We start from the raw sequence: 25,419 nt of genomic DNA, 5'->3' as shown, positions 1-25,419 counted from the left end.
TGGGTCCACCCTTCTCTATATTATTTCACGCGGTGTGTACATTCCAGTGCTCACCGCATTACACAAGCCTTGCACACGAGCTACACTGTGTCAAGTTCGGTCTTCCCTGGCATTCGGTAAAAACCAAAATGAACCCATATTTTTTGCCTTAAACGAAGACGGGACAGGTTGAATATCTCTTTCCTCCATTTGTTTTTGTCAGGGCTGGCCCTAGGGCGGCTCCTCCAGTTGCCACCAGGAGGAGCCCACGAGTCAGACCACAGGCTAATCAGCGATGATGGCATTCACCTGTCATCCTGTGTTTTTAAGGACGACAGACGCAGTGCCTCATTGCTGAGTTTTCTGCTTCATGTCGTCAACCTCACGCCATTTCCCTGTTGTCTCTGCTTGGTGTCTCGCCACCCTGCCTCTTGCTCGTTTCAGTTGTTTTGTTTGTTTCTCTGTCCATTCAAGTTCTTACCTCCTGCGCCGCTCCCTGGCCTCTCTCAAGTTATCCTCCCACTGTTATTCTTCCTGTCCGTTTGGTTTTGGTTTTTGGGAAGGGTTTTTTGTAGTGATGGGAAGATGATACCTCAAGGAGTGTATCGACACACTACACAAACTGTGTTTACACAGTATTGACACGGTGTTGGTCACTCAATAGTGACCCCTGCAGTATTTATAATATCATTGCAGGTAAACAAAATGAAAAGGTGAAAAAGCATCCTGAAAACACATCAACTCGTGAAATATTTAATCGACATTCGTTTACTTAAAATATCTCATCATTTTAAAATTTCATTTGCTCAATTTGTTGTGTCCAGAAGAGTCCAAATTTTGCTTAAAACCTTGTGTAAATGCTAAACCAACTCTGCAAAAGATAGCAAATTTGTCTTAATAAAATTCAGCTAAAATGTGCAACTTATGTAAGGATTTTCATTAATGAAAGAGTAAAATAATATAAAACACAAAAAATGACAAGAAAATGCATTCATTTATGTATTTTTATTGAGAAACAAAAGTTTTTGAAGTGTGTTAGCTCCAAGGCGATTTCTCCTCTTGGATACAAGTTCTCCTGCCTTAGAAAAAACTCTTTCACAGGGTACAGATGAAGATGGTGTGCATAAATATCTAAGTGCGAGTACATAAAGGTGTGGATATGTTTTGTGGTTATCTTTCCAATATTGTAATGGATCTTGTGTTCTGGGTGTGTTGCTTTCAGTCAGGTAGCGTTGGACCTCAATTATGGAATCTGCTGTAACATTAGTCATCTTCTGGTTCTCCTCAACCTCCATATCAAGAGGTTTCCATAGACTGTGCCCTAAAAACATTACAGAAATAAATCTTTAACAATAATGTGTTTATTAGGACATGCCAAACTGCTACAGAAATATACAAATAAACACAAAGAAATTTGATTTCATACCTGAACTGGGTTCTGGTCCACGTGACGTGCTAGGTTCTTCTTCTGCTGGGTCAGGCTCATGGCTCCTCATTTCAGCAGCACACTCGGACTTCAGTCTCTTGACAGCTTCAGCTGCTTTTGATGGGCTAAGAAAGCCAACAGTTTTAAACCTGGGGTCTAACAGTGTTGCCAGTGTCATCACACTGAGTGATTCCATATTGCAGATAGACTCAATTAGCCGGTTTCTCAAATTTTCAGCCAGTTGTTGAGCAGCTGCTTTTGTCACCTTTGAAGCTTGATGTTGAAGCTCAATGTGGATCATTTTCATCAATGGTATAACCTTTGACCCGGAGACTCTTTTTTTCCTCAGAGAGTTCTCTTGTAGCTTGGAAAAAAGGAGCAAGCACCCTGAGCATCTCTTCAATCATTTCAAATTCTTCTGGAGTCAGTGGAGTTATATCAGTTTTTAATGAGGCCAGTGACACCCAGACTGCCTCCTTCTGCTCATTCATTCTTTCCAGCATGTGGTAGGTGCTGTTCCATCGTGTCGGCACCTCATTTATTAATTTGTGGAACGGTGTTCCCAGCTGTTGCTGCATTTGAGTGAGCTTTTCTTTGGCTGTGGTGCTTGAACGAAAGTATGTTACAATTTGCAGTGTTTTGTTACGTATTTCTGTTAGTGTTGTGATCACATGACTTTCTTACAATTAAGTTCATGGAATGGGCAATACAAATAGTTTGGCGTATTTGCAGCATTCGAGCACATCATGTTTGCTGCTGCATCAGTGACGAGACACCTGACCTTGCCCACGATGCCCCATTCCTCCATGAGGCTCCTTTTAACGGTGGCTATGTTTTCTGCAGTGTGTTGCTGAAAAAAGTGCTGCACTCCCAAGACTGATGAATGGAGTTCATGGCTTTCTTTGTCTACATAGTGGCAGCTACCAGCAAGATATGCCTCCATATTAATGGATGTCCACATATCAGCTGTTAAACTGACAGCAACGGTGCTCTGGAGGTCCTTTATAGTTTTCTCTTTTTCCTCCTGATATTTCTGGCTCAGCAAGTCCTTGATGGCCTAAAAATAATCACACACACACACACACACACACACAAACACACACACACACATATATATATATATATACATACATGTATACAAATACACACACAATAAATATATAATAATGTTATAGTATATAATAATAATAATAATAATAATAATAATACATACCTTCCTGCTTGGCAGAACATATGAGGGTAGAATAAGCTTCAGGAGCTCCCTGAATCCCTCATTTTCAACAATGGAGAGGGGCTGACAGTCTTTGATGATCATGTTGATCACAGCCTTATCCACAGCTTGCTTGTTAGGAACTGTAAGGAAATGTTTTTTGGCCTTATTAAAGTACTGACAAGTTTACAAACAATATTACATATAGTTACACAAAGCATTTTGTGTGTAATAAACCATTTTAAATTAAAACATTTTCATTTTATTTGAGAATTTTAACACACCTGGGGTACTCTCAGCAGTATGTGCTGATTCTTCATTGCCATGCCGAGCTCTATAATGCCTCTGTCACGGTGAGGCGGCCCCCTACCGGCCGCCTCTGTCCACAGCGGCTGTGTTGTTGTTGTTGTTTTGTGACGTCGTGTACGCCCCTCAGGTGGGCGGAGCCCGTGATCCGTTCCCACCTGATGGTCGTTTGTCTGTCTATATATGCCTTGTCTTTGTACCAGTTGACCGCTGGTCATTATATCCTTAATTCGGATCTATTGCACGGGTTTTAGGTTTGCACACTTTATATTAAACCACCCTTTTTCCCTGAGACTTGGCGTGATCGCTTCCTTTTTGTTGCTCACACCTGCCCGTCACAGAATGACCAGCCACCCTTCGGAAGCCGCCGAGTCTCTTTTTCTTTCTCCTTCGTTCGTGGTCATGTCTCGTGGTAAGTGTTTGTCTGCGTGGTGTTTTGTTTGAAGAGCTCCGCCGTGCTTTTGTGTTTTGTGTGTGTGTGTGTGTGTAGCACGGCGAGGACCAGGGCAGTCTGCCCTGAGACAGCTCTTCGTGTCCGTTGTATGTTGCGGGAGTTTCGCCGTGCGCTTGTGTGTATGTGGCACGGCGAACACCAGGGTGTCTGCCTGGTGGACTCTCGTGTGTTTTGTATGTGTGTATGCGTGAACGGACGTGTCGATCGATATGCGCGCTCGTTGTGTTATATGTTACATGTGGTGTGTGACGCTGGTGCCGCTCCTCACCGTCGCCTCGCTCCCCTGTTGTCTTGTGTTTCATGTGGGGAGCGACTGCGAACGTGAGCGGCGCGTCACTGTGTCTGTTTATGGAGAGCGCGCGTTTGTGGGTCCCGTCTGTTTGTGTGTACGCCGTTTTTTGTTTGCTTGTCTAGTCTTTGCGTGTGTGTTGTGTCCTAACGTGTTGTCTAAGGTTTGCGTGTAATTCCACGCATGCTCCTCCCCCTGAATGTGTGTTTGGGGGGGGGGGGGACCGGCTGTGGTCCCGTGCCATGGGGTGTGGCACGGAGGGCGTCTCTCCCAAGGGAGGCCCTGAATAGGGTAAGGCGCGTTTGTGTTTTGTGTTTGTATGTGTGTGTGTGTGTGTGTGTGTGTGTGTGTGTGTGTGTGTGTGAGGGTGTGTTCTTTGTGCAGGTGCTTCTCCTTGGCAGTGTTCCTGGACCTTGTGGGGGTCTCCACCTGGCAGGAGCCCCCTTGTGTTGTGGGGTGACCGGAGCCCGGTCGTGAAGAGCCCCTCCCTAGAGGGCTGGGGCCCCCGGATGTTTGGGGACCATGGGGCTCCGGTCTGAAAAGCTCCTGCTGAGGATGGAGATCCTCCCTCCTGCCCGGGGTGACCAGGAGGCCCTTGGGGCTGCTCCCTAGCCCGCGTCGGGGGTGCTCTGGGCCTCGGTCTCTGGCGCTCCTGGGTTGGGTGGAGGAGTCCACCTTGAGATGAGAGGCCCCGGGAGGGGTTGGCTCCCCAGGAGGCTGGGGTGACCCCTAGCAGAAGGCAGGGGTCAGCTCTGGGAGGAGGTAGGTCCAGGAGGTGAAGTAGCCACGCCTTGGAGAGGTAGCCTGCACACCCACACACACACAAGGGACGAGAGAGGAGCCGTAGCCCCTCGTCCTCACACCCATGGGGCTTACCAGCTGAATGCCGGTTAGGGCGTGAGGGCCCTGTGACCGACTGGGGCGTGGTTTTGTGGTGTTAACGGCCCGGTCGGTCCAGGGTCCCGCCCAGGGAGGTGAGCTGACTAATGTTATGTGTTTTGTGTTTCAGCTCGTGGACTGCAGGAGGTGTGTCCCTGCCTGTCCTTGCCTTCCTGCCCCTTCGTGTTGTTGTGCAGCCGCTGTGTGCCACACACCCAGTGGAGGGGAGTGCGGCTTGGTGGGGGGGTCTGTCACGGTGAGGCGGCCCCCTACCGGCCGCCTCTGTCCACAGCGGCTGTGTTGTTGTTGTTGTTTTGTGACGTCGTGTACGCCCCTCAGGTGGGCGGAGCCCGTGATCCGTTCCCACCTGATGGTCGTTTGTCTGTCTATATATGCCTTGTCTTTGTACCAGTTGACCGCTGGTCATTATATCCTTAATTCGGATCTATTGCACGGGTTTTAGGTTTGCACACTTTATATTAAACCACCCTTTTTCCCTGAGACTTGGCGTGATCGCTTCCTTTTTGTTGCTCACACCTGCCCGTCACAGCCTCAGCATTGATGAAGTGCTCTTGTTGATGTAAGAAAGCTCCGTGGAGCAGAGTCGACACTTCACCTACAATAAAATCAAAAGTGACTTCATCTGAATACAATTAAAACCCTTACCAGAAAAGAGTACAAACATATTTAATAAAATAATGTCCAAAGGAGAAACAATACCTTATTTGGCGTCAAAAGATCAAAATGATTCCAGACAGTGGAAAACTTCCTGGTTCGATCCATGATACGTGAGGGCAAGCAAAAATGCATAATCCAAACGCAACAGCAAAACTCCATCCAACAAACCCGCGACATGCTGATACAGTTCGCTTCCTTATAAACACAATTTGGCGCGACACATCCAAACGATACACTTCCTGTATCGGTCACGTGATTTTTGTTTAAAGCAATACACGTATCGATACGGGGTTTCACTCTTGTGCGCTCGGCACAGTGTTGATGCACCAGTATCGTTCGTCCCATCACTAGTTTTTTGTTCCTCGCGGCGTTTGCCAGCTAGCCAGCTACCTCCCCTGGCGTCCTTGGTTTTCTTTTTGGTTTTCTGTTTTCCCCTGTTACACGCGTTGAGTATTCCGCAATTGTTTTCTGTTTTCCCCCTTTATACACGTCGAGTTTCTCCGCGATTACTTTCAGTTTCACCCTCTACGTCAGCACTGAATACCCAGCGCACCGAGTCTTTGTTCCCTCGCGCTTGTGCAATTATTCAGAGTACGGACAAGGCGCTTGGGTTCGCCATCATGAAACATCTGCGGGAGGTTCTGTCCCCTACATCTCCCGTTCTGACAGTTTTGGCTACTGTACCAGGTGTAATGGGGTAGTCTGCGAGATTTAGCATTAGATCTGGTATTTTTGGTCTTGCCACTTTTGGTCCCAGAATAAGAACCTCTGTTTTGTCACCATTATGTTGTAGCAAGTTTTGCTACATCCAGCATTTAACATCTCTTACGCAAGCCTCAATGTTCCCTAATCTGGATTTGTCATCAGGGTTGGCTGATATGTAAAGTTGGGTGTCATCTGCATAGAAGTGAAAGTTGACACCATGTTTGTTTATAACTATGCCCAATATATAATGTATATATGTATGTATATATAATGTAAATAATAGTGGAACTAAGATGGAGCCTTGCAGGACTCCATATTTTGGAGGGAATATTAATGAGCTCTACAAACTGATCATTTAAGTAAGAATTAAACCATGTTCCTGAGATTCCAACACAGTTTTCTAACCTTTCAAGAAGGATCCTGTGAACCAAATCACATACAACATCCTGACACTCTCCCTCGCTAAACAACTGGTCGTCTCGACTACTAATCCTAACCCCCCCCCCCCCCCAGATTCAGGGACTTGATCACATACCCGGGATACTTCTTCCTCAGCCTGCACTGCATCAGTGTTGGAACTTACCTCAGGCCCTCCCTGCCCATGACCCATCCATCTGGCCGGATACCAAGATGATTGCAACGAACAGTTCAGAAAGGGCTATCTTTACCTTTAGGGTGGATGACATAAGCCGTGGGGTGTCTAGAAAGTTGTTTTACCACCACATAGGTGCGGGTCTCCATCGACCACCCAACTTTCCTTGGGCCCGACGACAGAAGTCCCAAACTGAGTGCTGATTGTTTATTTCAGCATCAAAAAGGCTGTGACTGGCATAGGCAATAACCCACTCCTTCCCATCCTGGACCTGGGCCAGCACTATTATTAACCCTGGAAATAATTGTTCACACTCAGTAGTCCACTAGACTTTCCGCTGATTCCCTCTTACCCCTCGAAGCAAAGCTTGGAGTGGAACAGCCTTCTTGGAGAATGCCAGAATAAAACATCGGTAATACCCTACAAACCTCAAGAATGAAAGTACTTCTCGCACAGTGATTGGTACTGGCCATTCTCGTACTGCTTCTTTTGAGGGTCCATAGCTATGCCACCATAACTTACTACATGGCCCAGATACTTGACTGACTTCTGAAATAAACACTTCTGTGATTGTAACTTTAGCCCATGGTCTTGCAATTTCCCCCAAATCTGTCCCAAATGCCCCAGGTGGGTCTCAAAGTCTGCACAATAAATGATATCTAAATAAATCAACAAGAAATCATGTACCTGTCCTCCAAGACAGTGCTGCATCAATCTCTGAGAAGTGGCAGGTGCATTACACAACCCAAATGGCATTCTGTCAAATTGATATCGTACCACAAGGGTCACATATGCAGTCTTATGTGCCGGATGTACTACCACTTGCCAGTACCCACTGGCCAGATCCAATGTAGAGTGTCATGCAGCCTGCTTCAAACAGGTCAAAGACTCCTCAATCCTAGGAAGGGTATAGGCATATTTATGGGTTATTGCATTTAGCTTCTGGTAGTCTACACAGAACCGCCAGAAGCCATGCTTTTTCTTGACTAAAACTACAGGGACTGCCCATGGGTTCAAACTATCTCTAATAACTCCACCATCCAACATGCTCTGAAGCAAAGCCCTCAGTTCAGCATACAGACTAGGAGGTACTGGTCGATACCACTCATGAACAGGTGCAGCATCTCCTGTAGGAATAGTATGCTAAACAAATTAGTCAAACCATAATCTCCTTCCACTACTCCAGCAACTCTTGCAACTTCTGTGCTTGCCCCATCATCAATCCTTCAGCTTGATGGGACAAAGAGCTCAACTGAGTGGGGAGAGCACTACATACCAGTTGCACCTCCACTTCCACTACATTTTCATCCCTCTGATTTAGCACTTGATAAGGTGGGTGTACATAGTCAGGGTTAAGTCAACTTACTTGGGTCAGAGGGTGTCTTGGGGGTAGAGACACAGGGTAGGAATGTGGGTTACAAACCCTCAAGAGAACCCTACCTCCCTGAACCTCAGTAATTGCATGGCCCACACACCACTCTTGGTTGCCCCCATAGCCATCTTCCAATAACACACTCTCCTGTCCGGACCTTGAGGCTTGTGGAGCATGGGCCCATACTGCAGTCTTGGCCTGTGGAACCAGTATAACTGAACCCAGCTGTTGAAGTCTTGCTACACCAAGGCATACTTGACCTCTGCCTTCAATCGTCTACAGGCCACAAATGCTCGATCCCATGCCACTCTAGCTGCTTTGGGAAGAGAAGATTTAAGTAAATTATGGTCTCCCCTTTTAAAATCATTCCAGCAATGTTGTACAACATTCATGCCTAGAATCCCATAGGCCAGTGGGAGGTAGCAATCTTGTACAATCAGTGTGCCTTTTCCCTGTACCACAATACCACCTACCTCAAAATCCAATAAAACAACCCACATAAGGAAGTGCCAAACCATTTGCGGCTTTAAGGGCTAACCAGAGGACTTCAATAGCCTCCTTTGTCTCTGCCCCTTGCAAGTGGCGCTGAAACAAACTCTGACTAAACAAAGTCACTTGAGAGCCAGTGTCAATGGGAGGTAGCAATCTTCTGCAATTACTGTGCCCTTTTATGGGGAAAAAAGTGCCACAATACCACCTACCTCAAAATCCAATAAAACATGGCTATCTCCGGGTGCTTACATGGCCGCAACAGTTATCTGTGTTCAAATTTCTTTTACCAATTCTACCCACAGTGCTTCTTTTACTTCACACCAACCCTGTGAGTCAGCTTAAGGCACCCCTTGAGTTCAGCAGGTTTCACCTCTAATTCTTTTACCAATTCTATCTCTCTCTTAATGACTTAATAGCTTCTTTTACAACATCCTGAAATATCAACACTGGCTCCTGTCAGACTCACCGTTGCAGTTCCAGCTGTATACTGTAGGACCTGGATGTAGCCCCAACACCAACTGACTCCTCAGCATTTCATCTTCTGCTCCGACTGCTGGCTCCTTAATATACCACCTGAAATAAGCCTCATGGAGACGCAGTATGAATGGCACCACTGCCTTCCCAACATGCCGTTGACCAGAGGTGGGGACTCGAGTCACATGACTTGGACTCGAGTCAGACTCGAGACATTAATATTAAGACTTTTGACTTGACTTGAAAAAATATTCAGAGACTTAGACTTGACTTGGACTTTTACCAGAGGTGGGGACTCGAGTCACATGACTTGGACTCGAGTCAGACTCGAGTCATTAATATTAAGACTTTTGACTTGACTTGAAAAAATATTCAGAGACTTAGACTTGACTTGGACTTTTACACCAATAACTTGGGACTTGAATTGGACTTGAACCTGTTTACTTGCAAAGACTTGATTTTTTTACCCCAAATCAAAATTTTAAAACGCATCTTAATATTTATAAAGTGCGCCCCATTAATTTCATTTCCGTCCTTCTGACGCAGACCGGTCCTCTGCTTTTCCACACTCTGTACGTGTGTGTGTGTGTGTGTGTGTGTGTGTATGCATGAGCTGCAGCACAACCAATCAAATGGGGGGGGTCAGCGAACGTGAATTGTTACCGGGCGGGGTGTAAAATGGATACAAATTAAGTATTATATCGCGATCGAATCGTAACGTAATGAGCGTAACTCATTGAATCATAGATAAGGATCAGAGGTAAATAAACTAGATTTTTTTCCGGCATGAGAAATCGGATGTGTGGCGTGAGAGCGTGTGAAGACGGTCAAATGCGTGTGTCTCACGCTCAATGCGTGAGAGTTGGCAACCCTGGATTCTGTATCTGAACTCGGGGAAGAGAGCCTCTCTCTGTCACCATCATAATATCCAGTTCTATCTCAGCATGGATTGAGTATTTGAAGACATCTACGTCGAGAAAAAAATATATTGACAAAAGTGGAGCGAGTTTTCAGCTATGGGGACATCATTCATCGTGCACAAATGACATACAGACTTTTGGCCAGCAAATGCAATGCAGAATAGTTTACTGAAATGTCTAAAGTTGCAGATTCCTGTTAATTGTTCAGTTCTTATATTTGTTTGTCTTGTGTCACTCACACATGTTCTCCAAGAAACCAGATAAGAGAAGAGAGGGAAAATGCTGTTATGGTTCTTTGTATTGTACTGTGAAAATATCAGCACTTTTTATTTGAACATGGAGTTCTACTTATGACTTTTTCACAGAATATTTATTTCTGGAAAATTGTAGTTTAAAGTATGAATATTTTTGCAGCTAAGTTTAACAAATTGAACTGTGCAATAAAGAGGTGTAATTTTAATTTTTTTTTATACTTCGTGTTTTCAGTTGCACATGTTTTATCAAGATTTGAGGAGAATACAGATTTAAAAAAGAACGCATGTCTATTATTTACATTTAAAATATACCTGCAACATTGGTAAAAAAAAAAAAAGACTCGAAAGGACTTGAAATTCCAAGTTTCAGACTTGGGACTTGACTTGACTATTGCCTGTCTTGACTCGAGACTTGACTTGACTTGAGTGTCTTTGCTTGAGACTTGACTCGGGACTTGAGGTATAAAGACATGGACTTACTTGAGACTTGCAAAACACTGACTTGGTCCCACCTCTGCCGTTGACACTTAAAAAATTGTGCCTTCACCTTCACCAATTCTGACGGCTGCCATCAGAATATGTGACCCCACTGAATCTCCATGAACTATTAAAAAACAACCACATATTTCCAAGAGACTTACCATCCCTTAACCATTGCAGCCAACAAAAAATCATGAATGGGATAGACAGGTGAGCCTTTTAACAGGGGTCACCAATTCTGACGGCAGCCATCAGAATATGTGAAATATTCTTCTTTAAGTACATTTATGTAATTAAGAGACGATAAAATGTACATACAAGCATCTGTCATCTTTTGGCTCGCGGACAGCAGCAAAACTAGAAAAAAGAAAGTGCATCAGCAAAGTGTACGTAGCATTTGTAAAGCGTTCGTGCCTGTGAACAGAAACTGCGAAATAACGCCCTCTGTGGTCACAAAACTCGATGGTGTAACACTGGATTTACCCCTTGAGCCTCTTCAGAAATGGTGTGGTGTCTTAAGTTAAGAGAGATCCTGCAAAACTACACCAAATTGTTGTCGTGACCACTAAGCCACTGCCAAGATCTTAAATTTATTTCAATCTCTCAGAAACACAAAACACACAACTCTGGGTATTACTTCATTTATTAGGGTAATTTCATAAAGACACAATATATGCCTAAACTCCATAGGTAGGTTTTCCTTACCACTGTCGCCTCTGGCTTGCTCATGAGGGATCTGGACCCATACAATTGTAAAACTGCTTTGTGACAACATGTTTTGTAAAAAGTGCTATATAAATAAATTTGACTTTGACTTTGACTTAAAAGGGGGAATGCATAAAAAATGAGAAATGTTTTGGAGATGTCACAGGCCAAATGGTTTCACACACCCCAATCATTTGAGTTCTTCAACGAGATAACAATAACACGTAATTTGGCCTGTACCTTTATACATAAAATACCTCATAAAGTCACCATCCACCAAGGGTAAAACCACACAATAAGAACTGCTGGACCTTATCTCACTCACCCAACCCTTCCTTGACACACCCCTTTTTACTAGTAACTCTAAAACACAGGAGACACACAGGGAAGAAGTGAAAAAGAAACATTCGATCAGATTCCCCACAACGATAAAAGAAAACACATTAACAGAATAACTCACGGAGTCCCAAAAAGCAACCTGGCCCGGATCACTTTGAATAAACAAGTCTGCACTTTACTGAATGCTTTACCTGGATATAAATGATAGGTTTGAAATGGGTCAATAACTAGATAGTACAATTGGATCAAGATTTGGTTTCTTGATTAGAGGTTTAATGCCCACTAGTTTACAAGTTTTGGTAATGGATGAGTTAACTGCCATTAGAAGATGTTCAATTTGAATAATTTTGAGGGAATTGAGTCTAATGTGCAAGTAGTACAATTTAGCAATGAAATTACTTTATCTAATTTTAGTTGTGAGAGTGGGTGTTAAGCTTCAATCATTTCTCCTAATGCAAAATTTTGTTCAAAATCAACCAAACAAGATGTCGGACCAGTTGGATTACCTATAAAAGGTTTTATATTTAGTCTAATATTCTCTATTTTATGATCAAAGAAATCCATAAAGACATTACTTGGATTTACATTACAAGTTTCTTGGAATCTGAGGTTCATTAGAAATAGTACTAAAGAGAAATCTAGGATTGTTTTATTATTCTCAATCAATGAGGCTAAGTATGCTCAGTGTGCTTTAGTGAGTGCTCAATAAGACTTTTGTACTCAATAAGACTATCCTTCCAGGCACAGTGGAATACTTCCACTGCGGTTTGTGGGAGCACATTTAAGTTATCTACGTTGATACCAAGCGTCAAAATTAAATCTAGGGTATGATTGCAATAAATGAGTAGGTCCCGGTACATTTTGTGTAATGTCGACAGAGTTCAATATAGACGTAAAGGCCTTTTTCAGTGGATCATCAGCCTTCTCAAAATTTATTTTAAGGCTCCTTATTATTTTGTTACTACATCCCTCTAAACTTGCTGCAAAATCACTGAAATTGTTTAGAAAGTCTGAGTAGGGCCCTGGCAGTCTGTAAACATTAGTTACTCAGAATGTGTTCATATTTGTAGCCAAATTAGTTATATTAATAGATAGCATCTCAAAAAAATTGGAGATATAGTGTTTCTAATGAATTTCTAAAGAATTTTGGTAGATTACACATATTCCTCCTCCAATTGTTTCCTACAGTGGTGGCTTCATTTAGAGTTCACCAGATCGAATCCAAGTTTCTGTGAAACACAGAACATCAATTTTCCGATCGCTTATAATTTCGTTGACAATAGTTGCTTTAGAATTAAGCGATCAAATATTTTTAAGTAAGATTTTTTAGACTATTTGAATTTTCCTATAATTCAATTTAACCCAGGGCACTGACACATTCTCAATTCTGTTGGAACTAGGTGATGCCTCTTGGCAGTCGGTTTAGCCTGTTTGTCTGTGGCCTGGTCGCTGGTCGTGAGTCTGGATTGTCAGCAGCTCCTAGTACTACTCTGCCAACTAACTTACAGGCTATGGGCTATGCTGAAGGAAAGCAAGGCGTCACCATCTTGTGTGGGGTGGACACCATACCTACCTAAGAGACCAGGCTTGCCCTCGAACATTTTCCAATGATCAATGTAGCCCACTTGATTTTCAGAACCGCACTTGGACATCCAGCAATTTAATGCCATGAACCTGCAGAATTGCTCATTGCCGTGCCGCATTGGGATGGGACCAGAGCAGATTACAGCATGAGATATTGTCTGAGCCAATTTAACTATGAAAATTTAATATTTGCCTTAGTTACTTCAGACTGCCGTAAACATATATTGTTGGCCCCTACATGTATCACTGTTCTCGAATGTCTCCTATTATCTAACAGTCTAAGTTTGCCACTAATGTTGTGTACTCTGGCTCCTGGTAAACAGCTAACTAATCGCTGGAGCCAGGATTAGCTAATTTCACATGCCGAACGAATCACCTATGACCAAAATAGTTTTGTGTCGTTCGCGAACGGTTTGTTCAAATGAACGAATCATTTGAGTGAACATACTGAACCGAATAACTTCCTCAGCTGATTTGTTCCTTTCTCAGTCCAGTGGCAGCAGCAACCATGCAGGCTGGCAGGGGAATTGCTATCTGTTAACTGCTATCTAAATCTTTTGAAAGAATCTTTTTAGTGAACTGATTCTAATGATTCAGTTCATCTAAAAGAGCTGCTGTGCCCACTAGACCAAAGTCCATAAGACAGGTTCCTCAACGGTGCTTCACTAAGGGCGTACTCACACTAGGGTCTGTGATCCGGGCCCGGGCACGGTTCCCTGCCGAAGCACGGTTCGTTTGACTAGTGTGATCGCTCCGAACCGTGCCCGGGCCCGCTTGAAGAGGTCGGCCAGGGCACAATTCGCGTGGACTCGGGCACAGTTCGCTTCTAGTGTGAGCGCTATCCGTGCCCGGGCCCGCTTGGTGCCTCGTCTGATTGGTTCATTTTGCCCGAACTCAAACATGATGTCAGTGATGCGACGCTCACGTTAAACAGTCATGGCGGCAAATGACAAATGATCAATAAATCTGTGCTTGCACCGTGTTTCTGCACTCCCAAAACGACTCCAAAAATACAATAAAAAAATAATTGGAAACTCCATAGTGTTGTGCGAGCGCGCTTTTTTTTCCAAATAAAGCGGCGTTGTGATGACTTAAGCGTGCTCGGGTCGGCTTGATGAAGGCAGTGTGAGTGCAGGCCAGAGGGGGAGTGGGGAGGGGGGATAACCGGGCCCCAGCACGAAACGAGCAAACTGTGCCTAGTGTGAGTACGCCCTAAGTGGAGCAAACCTGTTAGACATGTAACAAGGAGTGATGTTTTGGTGGGCTAGCATTGGCGTTAGCATTAGCTGCAGCCCTCGCTCTCTGACTACACCACTGAGACGTCACCCATGTGCCCCGCTATGAGGGCTCTAACACTGGAGTCGCACCATGTTACTGATTCTTGCTTTCTATCCCATAATAATGAGTGGACTCAGCACTCTAAACTTTCCACTTTCCATGAGAGAAGTGGAAGTTTCCACGAGAGAAGTAAATAACTGGCACCTCTCACAAATACTATCGCTATTAGTGTCAGTAGCGAAAGGGTCTAAGCTAAACATGCCACACTCAGAACAGGAAAACAAACTAACACCAGCCATAGATTAATTAAAAACTTTTAATTTTAGCCAATATTAGGGACTTATGCTAGCAGACGTTTTCGGTAACAGATAGTCTGTGGCAGAACAGGTAACTGCTCGTCTCGACTATGGTAAAGCTACCTGTGAAAATAGTCTAGGAAGGCAATCAGTTATGAATAATACAAAAATGGTACAAAAATACAAAAAAACTGCAGCAGCATCAGCAGGTTGCTTTCTGTCAAGTTCTTTCTTTGTATTTATCTGTCATTTTGTATCTTTCTCTTTTTTCATGTTTCTCTCCCCCCCCCCCCCCCCCCCCCCTCTTTTCTTCTGGGAGAACAGGACGATGAAAATTAAGGTGGGCCCGCGGTATCATAAATTACGAGACTGGCACCATGGAGTGTCTGCTCAAACCCTAAATGTCCTCAGCCTGGTTTAGCTTAGCCATTGTGTGTATTTGATTGTATTTATTGCATTTGATTGTGTGTGTGTGTGTGTGTGTGTGTGTGTGTGTGTGTGTGTGTGTGTGTGTGTGTGTGTGTGTATTTATTGCATTTGATGTGTGTGTGTGTGTGTGTATTTATTGCATTTGATGTGTGTGTGTATGTGTGTGTGTGTGTGTGTGTGTGTGTGTGTGTGTGTGTGTGTATTTATTGCATTTGATTGTGTGTGTGTGTGTGTGTGTGTGTGTATTTATTGCATTTGATGTGTGTGTGTATGTGTGTGTGTGTGTGTGTGTGTGTGAGTGTATTTATTGCATTTGATGTGTGTGTTTTTGTGTGTGTGTGTGTGTGTGTGTGTGTGTGTGTGTGTGTGTGTGTGTGTGTGTGTGTGTGTGTGTGTGTGTGTGTGTGTGCATGTGTGTGTGTGAGATGCCCGGTGGTTAAGTGACAGATAGGCTGTTAGTGTGGCTGTAGTGTTGGTCCTGTAGTGTGTTAGTACAGTATTATATTAGAAATGTTTAAATACTGAAGCTGAAATGAGGACACACCTCTTGAGTTTGGCTTTCACATTTAAACTGTTAGTAGCCCATTGATACATTATGAAGCTGTTATTGCTTATGACTCTGGTTGTTGTGTATTAATCTGTTTTAGATTAATCTGTTAATTAATTAATATTGCATCACCAATAAAGTGATTACTTTAGATTTCTTTCACATTAACCTTCTAGAAATGTCCAGTTTTTGATTTCTTTTGTGTGAATATTTTTTTCTCTGATATTCTAATAAAGGGTTAAAGTCACTGTAGTGTTTTTCCTGGTCTTTACTTCCACAAAGACCCATTGTATAAAAATAAATATTAGTATTGGTCAAGCTAGTATCATGTGGAACTCTCTCTCTCTCTCTCAATGTTCACAAGAGTGTAATACACTCCCTACCGGCTCACAACTGTTCACAAATAATACTCCAGTGTTGCCAACTCTCACGCATTGAGCATGAGACACACGCATTTGACAGTTTTCACATGCTCTCATGCCACACTTCCGATATCTCACGCCGGAAAAAAAAAATCTAGTTTATTTTCCTCTGATCCACATCTATGATTCAATGAGTTACTAGTTCGCTCTGGCACCAACCACCGGCGATCGATAGATTGCGATATAACACTTAATTTGTGTCCATTTTACATTTTCCATCCCTGAACACATTAGTCATGGCCTGGTGGTAGGGAACTGGTCTTGTGACCGGGGGGTCATGGGTTCGATTCCCAGACCTGAGGCCATGACTGAGGTGCCCTTGAGCAAGGCACCTAACCCCAACTGCTCCCCGGGCGCCGGGCTAGGGCTGCCCACAGCTATGGGCACATGTGATCCATAACCCCCTAGTAATCACTAGTGTGTGTGTTTGTGTGTGTGTGTGTGTGTGTGTGTGTGTGTTCTAACTGCACAGGTGGGTAAAAAACGGAGGACAAATTTTGATTACGGTGAAAAAAATCACAATTGACAAAAATATGGCATATTTACATTTTAGTGTTATACAGATGGCTTCACTAGTGTCATACTACAGTGTAAGAAGGTTGCACTAGGGTCACACTGAAGTGTAAGATGGTTTCATTGGTGTCACTCTACAACAGGGGTAATCAATTAAATCTTTCCGCGGTCCATTTTTGGCAGATAGCTCAGACCTTAGGTCCGGGTCGAAAGTTGTTGAGCGGGGGGGCGAACGTAACACTCAAATGGGTGGTGAACGTAACACTCGTCTAAAAATAAATTCTCCGGTTTAAAATATAGTCTCCCGTTAAAAAAATTTTGGCATTTGGGTCCGTATCCAGTTAATCAGGAATGTGATTGGGTCCGGACAGGACGGCGTTCGGGTCCGGATCCGGACCGCAGTCCGCCATTTGGTGATACCTGCTCTACAATGTTAAATGTTTTCACTGGTGTCATACTGCAGTGTAAGACGGCTTCACTGGTATCACACTGATCAAACAGCAGTGTAAGATGGTGGCACTGGTGAAATACTGCAGTGTAATATGGTAGCACTGATGTTAATGAACCAACTCGGAATACCCAAGCCAAGCCTAACCCAAATAATCAAACCTAACCCAGACAACTTTACAGTCTGTCAGGGCTGGCTCGGATGCCACGCTTTCTACCTCCACAAGAGGCACCCGAGTCAGTCCTGTGTTCGAAATAGCCTACTACAGGGATGGGCAACTTCCATGATAAAGAGGGCCAAAATTTTTTCAGCACTATTATTGGAGGGCCACATGACCACACACTTATGAAAGACACTACAAATTATTCTCAATTAGAACACATTTTAAATGAATTCAGATCTGTATGTTTATTGCACCAACATACATCTATTTTCTGCATATAAATGCATTAACATGTCCTTAATAAGCAACAAAGACAAAACATTTGCTTAATAAAAAAGTGCAAAAAGGAATTTGGACTCCTTCATATCAAAGAACTGTAACACGTAGCGCGCTGCGGAGCGAGGAGGCGGACACAAACGCTGAGAAGAGCGAGATTTAATAAGGGGAATCCCATAGGCGAAGTAGTTTGTACAGGCATGGGTCAAAACAGGAGAGCCGTCCAAGTGGTCAACAGGACAGGCAGGAGTCCTAACAGGAGAACAACGGAGAAACACAACGGAGACGGAAAATACCAGAACATCGATGACAGAGATAATCCACAAAACCGAACAAACCACAAATAACCGACAACGGGCGAAACACAGAGATACAAGTACACAGGACTAAACTAGACACAACTGAACACAATGACGACACGGGCGTGGCAGACAGAATGAAACCAGCGCAACAGACACACAGGACGGGATAACCGGGCAAGGAACAACACCGACACGGGAGAGGGGGGCATAGCACTACGTGACAAGAACAAAAAAGTCCTGCTTTATCGGTTTTTTTTCTTTTAATTATTAAATTATTATCGATCTATTTGCGGGCTGCCAGTTGCCCATCCCTTGCCTACTACATACTACTGGCGTACTTCTTGGGCCCCAAATCAGTATGCAGTATGCGAATAAAATTTATTTTTCCAGTACACGAAACATCCCTGGATGACATACTACTTCTGCAAAATATTCCAGTACGCGAACAGAGCGATCTTCGTGGTGTACTGCATCCCATCATGCAACGCTATGTTCACGTGACCCTTTAGTATGCTTTGCTTTTGTCACCTACTGGAAACTGTACTGCATACTACGAAGACCAGTATGGAGTATCCAGTATGTAGTAGGCTATTTCGAACACAGTTCTTGACAAGCTGGGCGCAATCAGCGGTGATCCGTTTCAGCCGTTTCTAGGGCTTCTTAAGGAAGCTTGGTGAAACGGATCACTGCTAATTCGTTTTGGTCTCATGCCGTCACACTCTCAGCCTTTTCTCTTGTCTTCTCCCAAGTTGTGTTCCTGTGTTGTGGTGTCTCGCCACCTTACTCTCTCTTTCTCTAACTCTCTCTTGTCCTCTCTCTCTTCTCTTCGCTACCTTTTACTTTGACTTATTCGAGTATCTACCTCCTGTGCTTTATTTTTATGCGTTGAGTTTTCCGTGTCCTTTTTAGTTTCGTTTTGCTACCGTGTGTATGCAGAGTGGTTTTCTGCTGTTCTTTCTGTTTGTTCTCATGTGTTATTTCATACACACACACCTTGTTATAAGCATTTATCCCTATTGGTTTCTAACGGCATTTGGGTTCAGTTCTCCCTTCATTTTCTTACGCGGTGTGTACCGGTCTGTACACTCCGCGTTACATTTCTAAATGTTTTTTTGTTATCTCAACATTTAAAATGATCTTTATGCAAATGTTTTTTTCCATACCGTGCATGATATAGTTAAACTAGTTTCTCTAGTCATCATACGTTTGCATGGTCCTCATAGTTTAAATCATTAATGTATTTATTTGTTTCGATGCATTGTAATGTTGTGCATTCTAACTCCGGCAGATACTGGGCTGGAGTCCAAGTATTCATTGCCTTTCCCTTCCTTGACTATCATACCTTTACACGGTACCATCCCTGCCGGGATTAATATGTAGCATTCCCTGTGCGAGGCGTGGTGTTCTACTAATTTTGATCTTTCTATTTGATGGAGTCCTGATTTGCATTTTGCATTTACAAACATTTCAGAGCTTGGCATCCAAAACCTCAAACCCAATAAATATGTCTCTTTAAAGAGGTCATTCAAATGACTATACACTGTTGATTTTTGTAGAATGACACATTTAATATACACAACAATGTGTGTGCGTGCATGTGTAACCAGGATGATCTGTCAGTTGTGTATAATTACACAAAATGTACTGTATTTGTTTATCTGTTTATCTAGTTGTGAATATGTGGGATCCAGACTCCTCCCCTTTCTGTTTTCTTCTTTTGTGGTGTTTCCCCCCCAAGTATAAATAGCGACCACCCATCTTAACTCCCCCCTTTTCATTTTAATATCGTGGGAGAGAGTGCTGGAGTGAGTTTGTCAGCATTGTTCAATGCACTTGTTATGTATCAACAGGAGTGGCTGATCGAATAAAAAGAAGATCGCCCTACAAAGATTGCATGTGGCACATAATTTTTACACAACGCAGAAACACACCGGTCACACATGCATGAAGCACACTCAGGGAAATAAAATTATAACATCATACCACAAAACCCAATAACAGTTCATATATGTATACAGAAGTCCAGATACACATACTTACACACTTACTCAAGCTGACTCATAAAAATGAGTTTTTATATAAATAATTCTGATCATTTACAGTTGATTAACAGTATTAGGTTTTTAATCAAAAACAAGCTCCCATAATGACATGAACATTTTGTGGACAAGTTCCAAGTTCCACTGGAAGATATAATCACCCAATGAAAGAGACTGGGGGACCTTTAATCAACCATTAATTTACATGTATTAGACGTGTTTTCAATGCATAGCACAATAACTTGTTTGTGTGTTCACAAACTTCATCTTCTTTATAACTGCTCTGTGATTGTGTGTGTGTGTGTGTGTGTGTGTGTGTGTGTGTGTGTGTTATACAGTATACATATAATAATGGCGTATGTTATTGTGTAACATTCCCCGTTGAAGAACAAAGTACTCCTTGAGAATGCCAGGAATTATGCATGTCGAGGGTCAGGTACAGAGTACGAGGTTCATCAGATCAAGGGCACAGGATACCTCCATTGTGTTATTTAGTGTTCAATTTATTAATAAACAAAGTGAAAGTAAAAAGAGAAAAATCCAAGTATAAAACAATTGAGTAAGCTCTTATGTCTACTAGACATGAATCAGCAATTGTACAGCTCACAACCTTACTGGACTAACTTCAGTCAGCAGGTCACTTAACATTCTCTTACCGTGGCGTCCCCCTTCTAGCCTACACCATCCTTAAATACACTGAGCCCCGCCCTGGGCTAAACCAATATACTGGGTAGGTGTGTTGTACAGAGGAATAATACAACACTGCAGCGAGGAATAATACAGTCTTAATGATTTGTTCAAATGGCCATTGTCAATCTCTTTTACCGGTAAGTATATTTAATGTCCAGTTCTCTTTTAATCCTGGGTGTCCTTCTGCAGCTCCCCCTACCCTTACATGGTCATGGGCCCTTCTGACCTGTATAAGGGCTGGAGCTGTTCCACCCCAAGCTCTTTGGTAGGTGTACTTGGTAAGTCCAGTCTCTAAGATGACATATAGTGTGGGGCAGATGTCTGACCTCATCACATATTGTGACTTCTAGCCAGTAAATGCTGCTGGGTATGAGGAAGCAAGCCCGGTGCTAAGCTTATACTGTAGTCATTGCCAGACAAGTTGGACCAGTTCTGAAAGATAATAGTGAAGTCTTGTCTCTGGCTTTGAAGTCTTCTTTCCATTTCCACAACAGGTTTCTAAGAAGAGTGGTTTCATTTTAGATTTCAGGGCATTGTACAAAAGTCAAGTAAATCTCTGTAAAGTTTACCTCAGGATGACAATAGTGGGAATACCCTTGTGCCATTGTAATTGAGATATTGTTCAGTAGTTTGTAGTTAGTCTCTGTTTTTACCTCAAGATTTTACACAATTTATAAGACAGTATTCCTCCATTACAGCTCTCTCTTTTCAGAAACTTATCACGTTTAACATTTATCATGTATTTGATGGGCTTTTGCAATGCACAATATTGTGTCACCATAATTATTCCTTTAGCTTAAAAGAAATCTTATCTTTTTGTTAGATTAAATAAATATTTTAAATATTTACTGATGTAAATAGTATGAGTGGTGGTATGTATCTAAAAAAAGAACAACACGGAAAACTTGTGAAACTGGAGTGTGCGGGGTTGCACTCACTCTATGTGCAGGTGTGCGTCACCTTCGTTGGGAGTTCCTCTTGCAATCTCCATCCTGCACATAAGCAATTAACAAATGAAGAATCTAATTTGCATTGGTTAGTCCCTTGACTCCTCACTGACATTTTGAGGAGTAATGCAAAAAAGTATTTTTTACTTATATGTCTAATGCAAATGAATAAATCAATATTCATAACATGGATGGTGATTGGTGTACTGCAGCCATGACAAGCTTACACTTTTCCCATGTCCATGTAGCAGCTGGAGTCTGTCTCTTCACTTATATCCTTCTTCACTTCTTTTTCATCCACCTGCTCTTCCTCCTCGTCATCCTCATCTTCACTTTTCGGAGAGTTCTAGGATGACGTTTGTGGTTTATTTTGGAATGCATGATTTTTTAAAGTTAGTATCATTGGTGATAGTTTGTGGGTGCGTGTGTGTTTGAAGTATAACCTACTGGTAATGCTGCTGCTTTGTAGCTCCTGGGATAATCATAGTGCGAGTACAGGATGTTGAAGGACTCTGAAGCAGATTGCCTAGCTATGGATGATGATGATGATGGGCTGTGATCATCTGTTTCCTGCAGATGAGAAACATGCCATGTCTTTAGGACTCGCGCTAAGAGCTGGCTGTAAGATGGTAGATCAGACTGCACTAATATCTGGTTGTCCAATGCTAATGACTCACTTTTGGGTTTCCTCCAAATTTTTGAACGTATGTTGACATGTTCAGAGGCTCAATTATTGAACTTGATTTTTTGTTTTCCTATGAAAAGTGAACCATTTCATTTGAGCGTATGGATTTCCTCTGTAAGATGGCAGATCAGATTGCACTAATATCTGGTTGTCCAATGCTAATGACTCACTTTTGGGTTTCCTCCAAATATTTGAATGTATGTTGATGATTCGTTCAGAGGCTCAGATGCTGACCTTGGATTTTTGTTTTCCTATGAAACATAGGAAACAAAATAAGTGAACCATTTCATTTGAGCGTACAGATTTCGTCTTATTGCATGAACAAGCAGATGATTTTGAACAGCTAGGTTATTTGTCTACACAGTGACGTTACCTCCAGGGTGAGCCGGGGCAGTGAGCATGAATTCAGGGCTTTGAATATGGCTTTAAACCAGCTGTCCATTTCACCACTGAAAACAGGACAAACAAGCAAAATGACACATTGCTGCTGTTGCCTGCAGAAAGGAGTGATTCTTTTCTTTTAGCTCAGTGAAACATGGCAGCTGAATTTATTTTATGCTAATTATGATATTATGATAACAACTGATATTATGCTAATATCAGTTGATCAAGTGTTTGGGTGTATGTTAAAGAACACTGTTTAAATGCACAGAGGTTAGTGTAAATGCAAAAGATTTGAGCTGCATGGTTATATAATTTCATCAACTCCAGATAAAGGAAAACTTTCATGAGGGCTTTTGCCAAATAACATGACTAACCTGTTTTCTCCAATGAGGAAATAGTCTCTGTCTGGAACTCTCAGGTACAAAACACAGGATGGAGAGCACTTGAGGTTCCTGTGGATCCATTCCCAAGAAGGGTGTGTTTCTGGGTGCAGGAAAAGTAAGGAGATCCTAGAAAATGATGTTTTAGCAAAACCATGAATTATGAAGCAGAGTACACAAAGGTATAAGTAAACCATTGATCAAATAATGTGATGACCTGTCTCAGTGGAAAGTTCCAGTTTCATGGTATTAGATCTTAAGAACAAACAGTTCTAACCAGAGTGTGGAGATTGTGCACATACTTATATAAGTTGATTTCTCCCACAATTTTGTCTTTCTTAGTTTCATCCTTGAAGTATTTCAGCTCATATTTCAGCTCATTTCCACCAGCCTTACTGAGCACAAAGAACCTCCGCTTCCAAAATTTCTGTAGTAGCAGAGAAAATCAAGATTTCATGTCACAAAAGTCCCCAAATGCAGATTTCTTCATAATTAATATATCTCTTAATTGTTGACGTACCGAGGATTTGAACAGGATGTATGATGTGGGGGACTTGAAGAGGTAACCAGACCGCACCTCATCCACCGTCACTGGTGGTCTGTAAAACTTCGCATTTTGAACATCTAGAGCAAGAAAATAATCACATTTGTTTGTTTTTTCCTCCCTCCTAAGCAGATGAAACTCTGGTGTGAAGTAAACACCCTGAGCAAATGCCCAAGATTTTTCTCCATGGGAAAGTACTGTGATGCGTCTCTGCTGTTCTCAAAGCTGTCAGACGTACCTGAATTCCTCCGGCCAAACATTTGGATATTGTGAAGCCTGTGCTGAAAAAAAACACATCACTGCTGTTATTTCACTGCTCATAGACATTTGAGAAATTGTATTCTGAGAAATGTTGTCCAAGCAATTAAAAAACACAGCAGAAATGAAACCTTTCTGCCTTTTGCTGGTTTTTATTTAGCCATAAAGGCTTTAATTAGCAGTGAAGCACGAATATCCTGAATATTTGAAAACATAGAGAAGACAGCAACCCAGGTGCCATGGCTGCACCTGCGAAGCTCTGCGCTTTGAGGACCAGACACTAAGAAGCAGAACGAGAGCCCTTCTGCTGTACAGCACACACACATCCAGCTACCGCACAAAGTAACATGTGCAATTAACACCACCACATGAGCAAGCTCCCTCTTCTCAGCAAACATAGAAACACTACATGGTCTCAAAAGACCCAGTGATAATCGTGCATAATATATTCACAAATGCAAATGAGGCACGTTTGTATTTAGCATATGCTCTCGCATAGATTACCTGACGTGAGAGGTGCTGCGTGTCTGACTGCGTTCATCAGGCTGTGGGAACTGAGCAGTGCTTGGCCTTTTGTCACCATGTGACATCATTAGGGCGTGGGGGTTGTTTTGGTTTTTTTATTGACTCTGGAAAAACGCCAAGCCCTTTGGTCAAAATTCTGTCTCTAATATCTGTGTGTGAGGCAAAAACATATCTGGAAATGAGTCTAAAACGTATAGTCTTGAGGAAGAATAACTAGAGTAATACATAATGAAGATTCTCCTCTTACATCTATGCAATGATTTTCCAACAAACCGTTCAAATTTAGTGACCCATTTTACAGTAGATGTCCTCTGCACACTTATGTGCATGAACTTGATGTTGCTCTATTAAGTGGCTACAGTCCTGCAGAGGGTCCTGACTCTCATTCCACTGTTGTAACTACAACTGTTGTGTTTTAGATGAGTTGTTACTGAAGAACTCACAGCACATACTGAATATTGACATTTTGAAATATAAAAGGGCTAATAAATTAGTAAACTAAGACAGGGTTGTTTTAATCTTGTAACTCACCGCTCTGATTGATATGTAAACACAGGTATAAATGTGCTCTTTTCCAAATGTGAGTTGCACTGAATCACTGTCTTATATGTTTTTGTATTAAATTACAGAACAATCTAAGGAATGTCCTCCTTCCTCCTGCCAGTAAGAAATAAGGCTTGAGTGTCGTGTCCGCAAAGCCCATTCTGAACTCGGTCTGATGCAACCACAGAACATTCATTGGGGATTTCAGCATCAGATTGGAAAGGTACCATGGTTTCTAGCATACTTTCACTGTTTCCTGTCAGGGCTGGCTCGGATGCCACAAGAGGCACCCGAGTCAGTCCTGTGTTCGAAATAGCTACATACTACTGGCGTACTTCTTGGGCCCCAAATCAGTATCCAGTATGCAGTATGCGAATAAGATTTATTTTTCCAGTACACGAAACATCCCTGGATGACATACTACTTCTGCAAAATATTCCAGTACGCGAACAGAGTTATCTTCGTGGTGTACTGCATCCCATCATGCAACGCAATGTTCACGTGACCATTTAGTATGCTTTGTTTTTGTCACCTACTGGAAAATGTACTGCATACTACTACGAGGACCAGTATGCTGTATCCAGTATATACAGAGTGCAGTATGCAGTATCC

General features: G+C 42.6%; 2 protein-coding genes across 2 annotated transcripts in view; one reads left to right on the top strand and one right to left on the bottom strand.

Moving 5' to 3' along the window:
- LOC143510145 (PDZ and LIM domain protein 5-like) overlaps positions 1-15,935 on the top strand; it is a 45,914-nt gene extending 29,979 nt beyond the window's left edge. Inside the window, exon 9 of the mRNA XM_076999191.1 lies at positions 15,037-15,935. Within this exon, the coding sequence (XP_076855306.1) occupies positions 15,037-15,133 (97 nt within the window). The 3' untranslated portion in view covers positions 15,134-15,935. The remainder of the gene's footprint in view (positions 1-15,036) is intronic.
- A 3,671-nt stretch (positions 15,936-19,606) lies between these two features.
- Positions 19,607-24,283, bottom strand: LOC143510144 (uncharacterized). The gene is made up of 12 exons (XM_076999190.1): positions 24,244-24,283; positions 23,720-23,757; positions 23,458-23,561; positions 23,240-23,364; positions 22,932-23,066; positions 22,547-22,622; positions 22,344-22,424; positions 22,166-22,243; positions 21,936-22,058; positions 21,716-21,834; positions 21,480-21,533; positions 19,607-21,039 (listed from the first exon to the last, which is right to left on the bottom strand). The coding sequence occupies exons 2-12, from the start codon at positions 23,739-23,741 to the stop codon at positions 20,937-20,939; spliced, it is 1,020 nt and encodes a 339-aa protein (XP_076855305.1). The 5' UTR covers positions 23,742-23,757; positions 24,244-24,283; the 3' UTR covers positions 19,607-20,936.
- Positions 24,284-25,419: the final 1,136 nt, after the last annotated feature.

Source organism: Brachyhypopomus gauderio, chromosome 3 (genome assembly GCF_052324685.1).
Source record: "Brachyhypopomus gauderio isolate BG-103 chromosome 3, BGAUD_0.2, whole genome shotgun sequence".
NCBI classification, from domain to species: domain Eukaryota; kingdom Metazoa; phylum Chordata; class Actinopteri; order Gymnotiformes; family Hypopomidae; genus Brachyhypopomus; species Brachyhypopomus gauderio.
Note: the sequence above shows the minus strand (reverse complement) of the source record. Positions and strands in the feature narration are given on the sequence as shown.